The sequence below is a fragment of the Lampris incognitus genome, chromosome 11 (assembly GCF_029633865.1).
Source record: "Lampris incognitus isolate fLamInc1 chromosome 11, fLamInc1.hap2, whole genome shotgun sequence".
NCBI classification, from domain to species: domain Eukaryota; kingdom Metazoa; phylum Chordata; class Actinopteri; order Lampriformes; family Lampridae; genus Lampris; species Lampris incognitus.
This window is the reverse complement of record NC_079221.1, coordinates 9,551,269-9,566,081: the sequence shown is the minus strand read 5'-3', so window position 1 is coordinate 9,566,081 and position 14,813 is coordinate 9,551,269. Positions and strand designations below refer to the sequence as shown.

General features: G+C 48.9%; 1 protein-coding gene across 1 annotated transcript in view; it reads right to left on the bottom strand.

The window, feature by feature from the left end:
- The window catches only part of myo16 (myosin XVI), a 166,004-nt gene extending 151,590 nt beyond the window's left edge, over window positions 1-14,414 (bottom strand). The window contains exon 1 of the mRNA XM_056289920.1: window positions 14,153-14,414. Coding sequence (XP_056145895.1) covers window positions 14,153-14,387 — 235 coding nt within the window. The 5' untranslated portion in view covers window positions 14,388-14,414. The remainder of the gene's footprint in view (window positions 1-14,152) is intronic.
- Between the last annotated feature and the right edge of the window lie 399 nt (window positions 14,415-14,813).

Below are 14,813 nucleotides of genomic sequence, written 5' to 3'. Positions count from 1 at the left end.
GGTGAAGTGATTGATTTAACTCGGGATTTTATCACAATTTTGATATTTTTTACCATGATAACTGTCTAGTGTATATTTGATTGTCCTGACAGCCCACATCACACACGCACGCACACACGCACACACACACGTGCACAGGTTGATTGGGAATATACTGCAGCAGCAAGATCCAATGTACTGTACTTCAGCCTGTCCTCCTTTTCAATTTCTGCACCGCTCTCTCATTGCATCGTGACACTCCATGGCTCTGATCAAATCCCTGCAATGCATTTTCCATAATTTGACAACCAACTGGAATTGTCGTTTGCTTCATCCAAGCCCCAGACCGTATTCTTCCCCACAGGCAGTAAAGCATTGCTCCAACAAGTCCCGCAATATGAAATCCTATTCAGATTCTTCATCCTTGTAAAGGCCTCTGTCTCCCAGGTCCTTATCACAAATTCATAGTCACACGGGGGCAACCGTCTCACCTCACTGACCCATGTTTCTGAAATGAGCCCTCTGGAATTTGCCTCGTTTCTACTCCTGGCTGGCGAAGAACCGCCGCTGTGGCGTTCTCCGGTAACGCGGCACTCTGGAGGCAACGTATCTCGTGATGTGTTTCATGTGAGACAGGACTACCGTTCCACGTACCCGCGTCCGGGGTGGAGAAGAGTGGGGTTATTGAGTAACAGTCTTCACCCTGCCCACCACGCAGCTGCAGCAAAAAGCTCAAGTGTTCGTGCAAAATGTGGGGCATTTGTAAAGCAGAGTGTGGCAGAAAGCCTCCACAGTACATCTGAAGGTTATATGGACAAAAAAAAAAACAGCAAGTGGGAATTAGCTCGAGTTCGCTTCGCCATGTTCAGTGCCAACAATGTGATGAAAAGAAAAAGAGTTTTTTTTTAAAATTTATTTTAAATCCTTTTTTTTGGGGGGGGGGGGGGGTGCAACCCGTATTCCATTATTTGGTCATTTGTCAGCCAAGGTCTCGGGATGAATAACTTAATTTTCACGCCAGCTGTCATTTTGGGAAGGAAGGTAACTGTTTGATCGAAAGGCAACAGACCTCCTCCAAATGCGCTCCTTGTTTCTATAGTGAGCTGAGGACTACCTGAGTTATGGTCCCCCGAGACCGCCGCTCAAGGTCTCGGTGACACGATCTGACTAACTGTTCACTTCTTAACAAATTACTCCAAGGACTGTGGATGTGTGGATTTTTTTTTACTTTGAACTTTGTTAATTAGATTTTCCACACGTGCAACAGCAATAAAATAAAAGCACTTGTAATTTACAATGTGTTATTGAGTTAAGATCATTAGAGAGTTATATAGCACCATCACCCTACAGGCTGAAAGTATTACTTGAGATGCTCTTTACTCGGGAACAACTGGGGAGGCAAGTTTTTCTGCATACGTGAAGAAAGGGCACCATCTTTCTGCTTCCGGTGTGGGAAGATGGCGGCAGGGATTCACATTTGCGGCGGCCTCACCCAGCCCCGTCCATGCAGTGTCTTTGTCCACATCTGCGTCTAAGTTTTGTCTTCCTTTGATGGCTGGGAGAGCTGGCACTGGATCGGCTGAGAGAGCGGGGCAGGCTAAGCTAACTGCTAGCCCATGCGGACCGGCGGTTCTGATAACACCGAGGGCGGTCTGGTGGTGGCCTCACCTGGCGTTGACTGGTGTTTTTGATGTTGTCGTGAGGAGTGTCGAGGGTGTCTGGCTGGGGGAGCTGGCACTGGATTGGCTGGGAGAGCTCGGCCTGCTCCTTCCGATGGGCCCGGGGACCACGGCCCCTGCACGGAGCTGTGCCCGAGGAGGAAATGCTGAGGGCGGTCTGACAGGATGCAGAAGCGAGGCGGACTAAGTTAACTGCCAGCCCATGCAGACCCACGGTTCCGACAGTCATCCTGGCTGGTGTTCGTTCCCTTGGACAGTGATTTTTTTTTTGTGCATGTGTTAGTTTGGATATGTGTGTTCTTGTAGTTTTTGGATGCATTTTTGTCTTTGTGTTGTACTGCTGGGGGAAACAGCATTTTGTTTCATATCATGTACGCAAGTGCATGAAGTGAAATGACAAAGTGTTCCTGATTCCTGATATTTTTTCCGATTTTTTTGTATTTTTCCTCCCCAATTGTATGCGGCCAATTACCCCACTCTTCAGAGCTGTCCCGGTCACGGCTCCACCCCCTCTGTCGATCTGGGAAGGGCCGCAGACTACCACATGCCTGCTCCGATACATGAGGAGTCGCCAGGCGCTTCTTTTCACCTGACAGTGAAGAGTTTCGTCAGGGTGATGTAGTGCGTGGGAGGATCACGCTATTCCCCCCGGTTCCCTGCCCCCCCCCCCGAACAGGTGCCCCGACCAACCAGAGGAGGTGTGGTGCAGCAACCAGGACACATACCCACATCTGGCTCCCCGCCCGCAGACACGGCCAATTGATTCTGTAGGGACGCCTGATCAAGCCGGAGGTAACGCAAGGATTCGAATCGGCAATCCCCGTGTTGGTAGGCAACGGAACAGACCGCTATGCTACCTGGACATCCCTTTTCCAAATTTCTTTAAAGAGCCTTTAACTATACATCTGATTTTTTTGTAGTGCATGATTGAAAATATCCTTGATCCATAATGTGTGAGTAGGGGATATTGGTGATTTCCCCTTTATCAATATCGGATGTCTAGCCAGAAAGGTGACAAAGGCATGGTGGCCCAGTGGTTAGCGCGGTCATCTCACAGCAAGAAAGTCCTGGGTTCGCAACCCCGGGGTCGTCCAACCTTGAGGGTGATCCCGGGTCGTCCTCTGTGTGGAGTTTGCATGCTCTCCCCATGTCTGTGGTGGGTTTTCTCCAGGTACTCCGGTTTCCTCCCACCATCAAAAAGGCATGCATGTTAGGGTTTACACTCCTGTCTGTGCCCCTGACTGAGGCATGGCAAGACCAACTGGAGTCGGTCCGCGGGTGCTGCACGGCGGCTGCCCACTGCTGCTAGCTACACAGCTAGGATGGGTTAAATGCAGAGAAAGAAGTTCCCCTTATGGGGATTAATAAAGTAGTAAAATATAAATAAATAAAAAATAAAAGTCTATGGGAGCTGCTTTGCATGTAGAGAATGGCAATGGTGTTGGAATGATCCCAAATAGCACTGTGAGGTTCGATCCGCATCCCAGTTACCTCTGACAGCGACTAAAAATCTCTATCCAGTAATTGTATACGGGTGGACACGACCAGCACATATGAATGTGGTTCGTGGGAGATTGGTGACATCTTCCACATATGGAATCAATGTTATCGTACGCTTTGGTCCAATGAGTGCGGTGGATAATTTTACACTGAATCAGACCATGTTTACTGCATACAAATGAGGTGTGCATGTACCTTTCTCAAACTATCCTCCCAAATATTCTCTGAGATCTCCTCTCCCAATTCTTCTTCTTCCCAAAGAGACTTTAGGGGGTTTAGCGAAGTTAGGTTTAATGACTGAATCTGACTGTAGATATATGAAATACCCTTGAAATACCCTATGATACACATGAAATACCCTATGAAATACCCTTTCATGACACGGTCCTGAGCAAGACAGGGGGTCTAAGGGCGTGCCAGTGGGAAGATTAGGGAATTGGGGGTATATGCTGTGAACAAAACTGCGGACTGGAGAGAAGCAAATGTATTATCAATATATAAAACATCTGTATCCCAATGCTGGACCAGTGAATCCCCCGTCTACTAGAGAAAGCACGATTTGCAGCTAAAGGGCCTGAGGCGGAAAATGCCTGACATGTGCGGATGTGCTTTAATCGACTCGCCGGGGTTGGTCAGATTTTGGGGTGTCAGCGTCATTACACATTTCACTTTGAAACTCCCCCGGGTCTCTTAATCTTAATTGGAAAACTCTTAAAACCTGAATGGAGAAGCGTCGCAGTTCAGTTTCAACTTAATACCAAACACCTCACGGAGAAAATGAGTTCACAAATTCACGTTTGTTCTTTTTTTATTTGCTTCCTCTCCATTACCCCTTGTCGTTTTTCCACAAATCCAAACATGTGTAGGAAGAGCTCGAGTCACTGATGAATTTAAATAAGGCCTTTGTACAGAGGCACTGGAGCTTAAGTAAGCGGTAAAAAAAGCACAAAGTCGGTGAAAAAGATGTGCTGATACAGTTGACGTAAGACGGCAGGCGACTGCCTCGTAGCCAGAGATGTGAGGTTTTAGACAGGGCTCCGGCAGGAAGCTGCAATGAGAACCTGATCTTCCCACTTCTGGGTTGACGCCCGGCTCTGTCAGAATCCCAACAGGTGTTTGACAGGCCTGTGATCTCAGCATGCCCTGTTAAACAGGAACACCTCTATCTTTTTGTGTTTTCCTATGTAACCTTTCTCTCTTTCTCCCCAGCTCTCTTTCCTTCTGTCTGTCTCCCTCTGGTTTGTGTTGAGGAGATTTGGCCAGATGTCGCAACCTGTCGATGGCGGAGGGTTCATGGAGACTGGTTCAATATGGGCCGGTGACAGACCAGTCCAGGCCCTGACTGATAAACCATCCATCCATCCATTATCCAAATTTGGGTCGTGAGATGCTGAAGCCTATCCCAGCAGTCATTGGGTGGCAGGCGGGGAGACACCCTGGACAGGCCGCCAGGCCATCACGGGGTGACACATTCACACCTAGGGACAATTTAGTATGGCTGATTCACCTGACCTACATGTCTTTGGACTGCGGGAAAAAACCGGAGCACCCAGAGGAAACCCACACAGACACAGAGACAACATGTAAACTCCACACAAAGGACGACTTGGGATGACCCCCAAGGTTGGCCAACCCTAGGGTTCGAAACCAGGACCTCCTTGCTGTGAGGTGACCGCGCTAACCACTGTGCCACCGTGCCGCCCTAAACTGATAAACCAGAGACAACTTAAATGTCTCGAGGGCCCACAAGGAAGATGTTGTGACATCACCCCCCACCAGAAGAATGATGTTAGACAAACTCCAAACACACAACTACCAGAGGGTGTTGTCTAGCAGGTCCTCCCTTAAACAAAACACACATTGTAAAATACACAAGGGTGCAATATGATATTAGGCATGACACTGCTAGGACAGCACTTGTAATGAGAGGCAGATTAACTCTCATTCAGCCACTACTGGCGCTGTTGAGCAAAGGGAGTGCAGAATGACTTGGAGTCGATGGAGAGTAACCCCCAAAAGAGACATTTTACTACTATCCATAGAAGGTGTGAAGCGATATTATACATTCTTGAAAACTGCTGCAGTATTCAGAGCTGGGTAAAGGCTATATTGCGGGCTCATTGTAAAGCTATAAGAGGAAACTGGCTAGCTCCCAGATGTTACACTGGTACAACAGTTTGACATGTCCCAAACATCTCAACCACAGTATGACGACAACCGTCCACTTCATCTCTAATAAGAAGAGACAATGGCGGCGCTTACTATGACATACACGCCCTCCACTACAAACAAGTCATTAGAGTCTCTGAGGCCTTGTGGTGTGTCTGAAGGCTGGATCTATAAGCCCTGATCGATGAAAGTGGGTGGGTATCCAGAGGGCCGGGGTGATGGAGGGTGGGGGTGCTCACAGGTCTTTTCCCTACTCTACAGAATGGAGACTGACATCTCCACCAGTCCCACATGTAATTAAATGTCCCGATAGTGGCAGGGTGTCTGTCGCCTGATGCAATTAGTGTGATGTCTGAATACGCACAATGCACTTGTGATGGCTACGATGTGTGTGCACAAACAAATGCATATACAAACGCATACACAGACACACACACACACACACACACATCGGTTCTGAAGATGTCATTGTACTTCAGCAGAGCTAGTTTGCAGGTTTTGATGAAATGTTTCTCACTTGATCAATGTGAACACAGAGGGCTGAGCCACACACACACACACACACACACACACACACACACACACACACACATGATGGATGGATATATATATATATATACACACACACATATATCCATCCATCCATCATCCTAGCAGCTTATCCCGATAGGGGTCACAGGATGCTGGAGCCTATCCCAGCAGTCATCGGGTGGCAGGCGGGAAGACACCCTGGACAGGCTGCCAGTCCATCACAGGGCTGACACATTCACACCTAGGGACAATTTCTTTAGTACGGCCGATTCACCTGACCTACATATCTTTGGACTGTGGAAGGAAACCCATGCAGACACAGGGAGAATATGCAAACTCCACAAAGAGGACGACCTGCGACGGCCCCAAAGGTTGGACAACCCCGGGGTTCGAACCCGGGACCTTCTTGCTGTGAGGCAACAGCGCTAACCACTGTGCCACCATGCTGCCCACAAGGAGGTCAGCTATAGCCAAATACCTCCAGAGAACGAGGCGGATCCTCAGGAGCCAGGTCAATGGGAAGAATAAGATCCAAATATTGGCAGGCATATATGTGTGTGTGTGTGTGTGTGTGTGTGTGTGTGATTTTCACCAGAGGAGTCAGAATACAGAATGCAGTGCCTACCAAGAGCAGTCCTCCTCCATTTCTCACGCCGGGACTCATTATTATTGATGGACACAAGGACTGCAAAGCTAAATTCAGACACATTCATTGAGTGCATAATTCGACTACGTTCACACACAATTAGGTCATATACTCACCACTTGGAAAATTCAGGTCCTTACTATCGAATTTGAGTGTGGATGCACTACAATACTGCACAACTCAACTCACTGTTCAGGTGCTACAGCCAATTACCCCACTCTTCCGAGCCATCCCAGTCCCTGCTCCACCCCCTCTACCGATCCGGGCAGGGCTGCAGACTACCACATGCCTCCCCTGATACATGTGGAGTCGCCAGCCGCTTCTTTTAACATGGCAGTGAGGAGTTTCACCAGGGGGATGCAGCGCGTGGGAGGACCACACTATTCCCCCCCAGTTCCCCCTCCCCCCTGAACAGGCGCCCCGACTGACCAGAGGAGGTGCTAGTGCACTGACTAGGACACATACCCACATCTGGCTTCCCACCCGCAGACACGGCCAATTGTGTCTGTAGGGATGCCCGACCAAGCCGGAGGTAACACGGGGATTCGAACTGGCGATCCCTGTGTTGGTACACAACGGAATAGACCAGCCTGGCGGCCTGTCCAGGGTGTCTCCTCGCCTGGTGCCCAGTGACTCCTGGGATAGGCTCCAGCATCCCGTGACCCTGAGCGCAGGGTAAGTGGTTTGGATAATGGATGGATGGATGAAGTATTGTTGAAACGGATATGTCATTAATGGCAGAGTCTTGTTTAACACTTTGCTTTTGTTTGCCGTGACGCACAAATTCGGCACTTCATTCGGCCATTCCTCGACTCTGGCGTCCGTAGTTCAACATTGCACTGGACCACGGCAAACGACGGCTGACATCCTGTTAGCGGGATTCCGCCATCGAAATAAAGAGCGCGGACTTCTGCACGTGCACAATATTTCATATTGTTATTGTGTTACGCTGGGACGACACAGAGGGGGACTGATTGTGGCTCTGGGCGGGGACAGCTGCTGCGGCTCGGCCTGATGAAGTTAAGAGATGAGTTCGGGAAAGGCAATTTCCCCAAATGTCACAGCGGGCGCGAGCTGCGTGTTTGCATATGACAGATGGAAATAGAGAGGAGGAATGTGGAACGCGGTGTGGGGATTCATCTCGTTCCAAAAGGCCATCTTCTATTGTGTCCTTTTTTTACCTTAACACATCCAACAGCATTCTGACCACGGTCCCACTGTGTTCTGCCATTTGTTTGTTTCACCTTCCTTTTTCTGCTTTTCTCCATCTTCCATTTCATTTCCTGCCATGATTACTGATAAGAGAAAATGACTGTGTGGAATTCGTGTGTGTGTGTGTGTGTGTGTTGTGTGTGTGTTGTGTGTGTAAGATATAAGATATCTCTGATTACACAGCTGCCTTGTCAGCAGTTTCTCATCTATCTCTGAATCAGATCCTGAAGCTCGCTCGCACAAAAAAAAAAAAAAAAAAAAAAAACAGGCTTCAATTTGGACACAACGGGACAGATTTACCATCTCTGTCCCTCTCCTCTTTGTCTCTTTCTCTCTCTGTCTCACATCCAAACACAAGGACATGGTCTGTCTCTCTCTTACTCATTCTGTCTCTCCTTTGCTGGTCTTGCGGCATCTCTTTGTACATCCCGTCTCTCTGTATGATGCCGCTTGCACTCTTACACTCTCTCTCACACACACACACACACACACACACACACACGAGTCACCAAGGTGAAATGCGTTTTTAATCTATTTTTTTCCGGTAATCATTACTATTTGAGGGTAGCGATGATATGATGCTGAAAATTGAAAAGAAAACTAATTAATTGAGGACGGAGATGAGAGGGGAGCATGCGGTTAATTCCAGATAACAGCGATGGTGAACCTCTCGGCGTTCAGTCAGCTCGCAGGCGTTCGTCTCCGCTGGCCCCATATGCTGCGCGGATACAGTCTATCACCCCCGTTTCATGGCTTCACACTTCAAGGGAGATCCACAAGATAGCAGCCTAACGAGACGACCGAGAGCGGAAAATAATCAACAAAACATCAAAGGGAGTTTCGCTGCCCGTCATGGCTGATACAGAGAAGCTAATTACATCATTTGTAACGCGGCGGGGATCCCCAGGGAGAGGAAAGGGCGCTCGCACATCCCCAATATGTTCTCAAGATTTCCTCAGCGCTTTCCAGGCAAGAGGTTTGGTTAGCTCGGCAAAGCCAGGGGAGCCAACACCAAACCAAATCCCACCCCTGCAATTACTCCACTTACCCCTCTCCTCCAGATCTACCCCTAGGCCTCGGCAGGATGGGGGTATGTTTAAACATTTTCTCTGCTTTTAAAATGAATACAGATTCTCTGCCGAAGGAGAGACAAAGACAGAGATACGGGGGGGCGATCCAGAAATGTTCCCACATACCTCTGGGGAGGGCACAAGCCTGAGGCGCAGATTTCCACTGCATAACAACGAAGAGGGGAGCGGGCGCAAGACAGCGGTGTGGTGTGAAACATGGTGTTGTGTAATCTCACGGCACCCAGTGACACGGCACGCGCGGGAGTATGCTGAAACAGTCACGGTCAGGAAGTAGTGCAGCTAGCATTATGCTAAAGTGTCTGCCATGTAAACAGAAAGCCCTCGGTGAGGTGGAATCACTATGTAGCATCGATGGGAAATCTGGGGCGGGGGGGGGGGGGGTCCAACCTGGGTCTAATTTTTTTAGTTTTTCCATTGAGCATATCAGTTATGATATAGTTTTCCTCAACAGCTTCATTGAAAAGATTTTGGACATAGGACCACCGCTACGCGGGTGCTCCGCTTTCCTCCCACAGTCCAAAGACATGTAGGTCAGGTGAATCAGCCATACTAAATCGTCCCTAGGTGTGAATGTGTCAGCCCTTTGATGGACTGGCAGCCTGTCCAGGGTGTCTTCCCAATTACTGCTGGGATGGCATAGGCTCCAGCGTCCCGCGACCCCAACTGGGATAAGCTGCTTGGATAATGGATGGATTGACCACCGCTAGGCAGCTTTACAATGGTGTCTCGTGGGGAAACTGAACATGTTCCCAGTTATCTAAACCACATATTTGGACATGAGAATTAAAGTGCAAATCCTGTCGCATATTTTAAACAAAAATTGATTCATCGCATTGATTCATCTTGCAGGAATGACCAGCCTATAGTTACTATGTATTACAGTAATCATCAATAAATGACCAGGCCAGCCAGTTGAGACGTCATGGGAAATCGTTTACATAGTCTGAGGGTGTTTTTTTGGGCGTTGATGTTAAAAGGACAGGTTTAAGACTTGTGTTAAATTTCAGCGAACAATTTCAGTTCCAAATTATAGTCTTCCGAGAAGACGCCCCTGTTGCACACCATGCCGCCCGATATGTGTCAGCGTTTAACAACCTGGAGGACAGTGGATAATCCACACACACACATCCATCCATCCATTATCCAAACCGCTTATCCTGCTCTCGGGGTCGCGGGGATGCTGGAGCCTATCCCAGCAGTCACTGGGCAGCAGGCGGGGCCGACACACACACACACACACCTAGGGACAATTTAGTATGGCCGATTCACCTGACCTACATGTCTTTGGACCGTGGGAGGAAACCGGAGCACCCGGAGGAAACCCACGCAGACACGGGGAGAACATGCAAACTCCATACAGAGGACGACCCAGGAAGACCCCCAAGGTTGGAGTACCCTGGGGCTCGAACCCAGGACCTTCTTGCTGTGAGGCGACCGTGCTAACCACAGTGCCACCACACACACACACACAAAATACATAAATACAAATTTGAAGTAAAAAAGTTCAAACACCCTCACAGAGTACACACGCTGACAGATACAAACAGCAACACACAGCAAATAAGGCAATAGATAAGCAAGAAAATGTGTTATCTGAATGTACATAATGTCTAAATTAATTGGTGTATTGTTATAACGTGTATGAGATGTGCTAAGCTGTAAAGTCTGACTGCTTTGCAAACCTGTCACACAACACAAACACACACACATACACACACATTAGACTATTCTGAAATGAGAGAGAATTCCATGAATAACATTTACTGTTGCGATCATTATTACTGTTATTATTTTTTTGTGTAGTTGCGCTGGCATTATTTACAAAATGTTCGATTTTAATGCCAATAAAACAACTTTGAATTTGAATGTGACACAGTCATCTTGAGGTTAATAAATTACACGACCACTTTTAAAACAGTGCACTGGCTCAAGTAGGGTACTCGGCCCTTGTACTATGCGTCAATCCCCCACTGAGACCACTACTCTGTTTACTCTAGCTCCAGATCTCCATGCACACCAGTGAATGGTCAGGAGGTCTCCCCCCCCTAACAAAGCCAGCGGTAGCCTGGTGCCAGTCCGGTGCCACGCTGGAGTGTGGGTGGTAAATGGGAATTAGATAGCGGGGCAGTGGAGCCGATTCATGCCCAGCCAAGGAACCTAGGTTTCCGTCTGGCAGTTGCAATAGCACACCAGCTGCTCCTAAAGACCCCATCTGAACCTCACTGGAAGCCAAAGGGAGGGGGTGGGGGAGGGAAGGGGTGGGGATTAGCATAGTGACCTGCGATGGCTGTGAAACCGACTGATACAGACGGACAGCTGGGTAAATAAATGACAAACAAGCGCAAAGGTGTGGGGAGGGATGGTGAGGGGGTTTGGGTAAAGATTATTGCCCCTGTAGAGTCAGAGCAGTAACTCGTATTTGTCTTGCTGGAGGCCCGCTTAGACTTGGAGAGTGAGGAGAGAGATGATTTACTTTCACCAGGGGACAGCTCTGCCAGTCCCCCTTGGGGGACAACAGTAGAATCCCTGATCAAGAATCACACTTTGGAGTGAGGCCTGACACTGAAGACAAACATGCACATGTGCACAGAGGCGCTCACACACACAAACACAAACACACACACACACACACAGTTGTCTCAATGCTCACTATCTTTCCAGAGAAAAAATAAAATAGTCTTCTTCTGAATGAGACATTATTCAACACTCTCACACAGACGAGGAAAAAGATCAAATGTCGTTCATCTACGGTGGCCCCGAAGTGCACATCACAATGACATAAAAAAAAAAAAAACAGCAACAAATCAGAAAACACAATAGCATACAGGAAATCACAACGACAAATAGTGACTCACCATGGCAAATCACCAAACACAACAAACAAATCAGAAATCAAAACAGAAACCACAATGATCCAACAGAAAACACAACCACACTTTGGGGGGCGTCCGGGTAGCGCAGCGGTCTATACCGTCGCCTACCAACACGGAGATTTCTGGGTCGAATCCCCGTGTTAACCTCCGGCTTGGTCGGGCGTCCCTACAGACACAATTGGCTGTGTCTGTGGGTGGGAAGCCGGATGTGGGTATGTGTCCTGGTCGCTACACTAGCGCCTCCTCTGGTCGGTCGGGGTGTTTGTTCGGGGGGGGACTGGGGGGGAATAGCGTGATTTTCCCACGTGCTACATCCTCACTGTCAGGTGAAAAGAAGCGGCTGGTGACTCCACATATAACAGAGGATGCATGCGATAGTCTGCAGCCTTCCCCAGATCAGCGGGGGTGAAGCAGAGATTGGGGCAGCTTGGAAGAGTGGGGCAATTGGTAAAGTACAATTGGCAAAGTTGAAAGCATATCAAGTATCACCTCATATGTATGCCCTGCATCTAAATAATCTCCGATAGGGCATCCGGGTGGCATAGCGGTCTATTGCGTTGCCTACCAACAAGGGGATCACTGGTTCGAATCCCTGCATTACCTCCGGCTTGGTCGGGTGCCCCTGTGGACGCAATTGGCTGCGTCTGCGAGTGGGAAGCCGGATGTGGGTATGTGTCCTGGTCGCTGCACTAGCATCTCCTCTGGTCGGTCGGGGCGCCTCCACGGGTGGGTGGGGGGGGGGGGTAGCGTGATCCTTCCATGTGCTACGTCCCCCTGGCGAAACAAACTCCTCACTGTCAGGCGAAAAGAAGCGGCTGGCGACTCCACATGTATTGGAGGAAGCATCTGCAGCCCTCCCCAGATCGGCAGAGGGGGTGGAGCAGCGACCGGGATGGTAGAGTGAGGTAATTGGCCAAATTCAATTGAGGAGAAAAAGTGGGGGAAAAAAAAATCTCTGATAATCTCAAATGCTGAATCATCGGTAGTGCTCATGTTTACATGTGAGAGAGCAGCAGGTAAACACCGTCCCGGTGTTACAACAAAATCTGTGACCTGTAAGATTATGCGACCCTGCCCTTTAAATGCACTATTTCGGCCGTTCCTCCACAAATGCTAAATCCAAATCTTAATCCCAACCACCCCACATCAAAAATTAACCGTCTCCAACAGAATGCCTAATCTTGTATGCCTAAATTTAAGTGCATCGATTGGACGGCTGTATCCTGTCTGAAAAAACTTGTTTTAAAAGCAGGGTCACATAATCTGATGGATCACAGATTTTAGTGTAACACCGGAATCACTTCATATTTCAATCATGTAATACATCCAATCAGCGACGATCCTTGTCGATGGGCACCCCACCTGTTCCAATAGGAGTTAATGCTGTTGTGTTTTTCGATTTGTGGTTGTGGTTTCTGTTTTGCCGTTGTGATTTCCAATTTGTTGTTGTGTTTTCTGGTTTTTCATCATGTTTTCTCTTTTGCTCATTTGATTTGCAATTTGTCATTTTGTTTTGTTATTTACCATTGTGTTTTCTCATTTGCCGTTGTGCTTTGTGATTTGTTGTGTTTTCCTATTTGTCATTGTGATTTGGACTTCAGGGCCATCGTATTAATGAGCACATTATTACTGTCAGTCAGTCTCTAAACTACTATCAAATCTCAGTTTGGTGGTGGCCGTGTGGCATAGTGGTCTATTCCGTCGCCTACCAACACCGGGATCGCTGGGTTGAATCCCCGTGTTACCTCCAGCTTGGTCGGGCGTCCATACAGACACTATTGGCCGGGAAGCCGGACGTGGGTATGTGTCCCGGTCGCTGCACTTGCGTCTCCTCTGGTCGGTTGGGGCGCCTGTTCGGGGGAGGGGGAACTGGGGAGAATAGCGTGATCCTCCCACGTGCTACGTCCCCCTGGCGAAACTCCTCACTGTCAGGTGAAAAGAAGCGGCTGGCAACTCCACATGTATCGGAGGAGGCATGTGGTAGTCTGCAGCCCTCCCCAGATCAGCAGAGGTGGTGGAGCAGCGACCGGGACGGTTCGGAAGAGTGGGGTAATTGGCCGGATAGAATTGGGGAGAAGGGCGGGATCTCAGTTTGAATACCAGCTTTGAGTGTTTAAGTATTTGTGTGTGTGTGTGTGTGCGTGTCTGCACACTTTTGCTCCACCTGAGTAACCTGTGCAGGATGAGGCAATACTGCAGACCTGAGAGTGAGTCCTCGTATACACCAAATCTGTTTTGCTTTCAACAGCTGCTTGAAATGATCACAGATCCACACACCCACGCAAACGCACTAGCACTCAAACGCAGGCGAATACACAATCACACGCACACACGGGCACACACCCATCACACGAGAGACAGGATAGAACAGGGTAAAATCTGTCAGCTGTTGTCATGTCATTTTGTATAAGTTTATCAGACATGAAAGTTGAGATGACTTTCACACAAACACACACTAAAAAGCATGCCCACCTTCTTTGTCATCATGGCGGATGATGGCGTCCTGTATGACATCATCGAGGCTGAAGCGAACGCGCTGCTTTCTGCGCTGGCCGGGAGGGGCTCGGGCCTTGACTCCGCCCTGCTGGCGCTGAAGGCTCTTCTCCCTCTCGTAGTACGCCCTTATTTGATCACAGCGCATCCTCCTGACCAGCCGCTGGCGCTGGCCGATGGGCAGAGACTCCAGCAGACACTGGTCGATCTCCATGTTCTGACGGAAGACGTTACATAGCTGGAAACAACCTGCAGGTGGAGATACAGAGGGCGACAGAGAAGGAGAGAAAGAAGGAGAGGAAGCAGGACAAAGAAAGGTAAGGTTAAAATACAAACAAAACACATACTATATCCAACATGAAAAAAAATTTTTCACTGTTCAAGAGAGTGAACACCAGGATGACTGTCGGAACTGCTGGTCTGCATGGGCTAGCAGTTAGCTTAGCCTGCCCCGCTTCTGCGTCCTGTCAGACCATCCTCGGTGTTTCCTCCTTGGGCGCCGCTCCAGGCAAGGCCGTGGTCCCTGGGCCCACCGGACAACGCAGACCAAGTTCTCTCAGCCGATCCAATGCCGGTTCCCCCAGTCAGACACCCCCGACACACCTCCCCGCACTCCACACAACGACACCTAAAACACAGT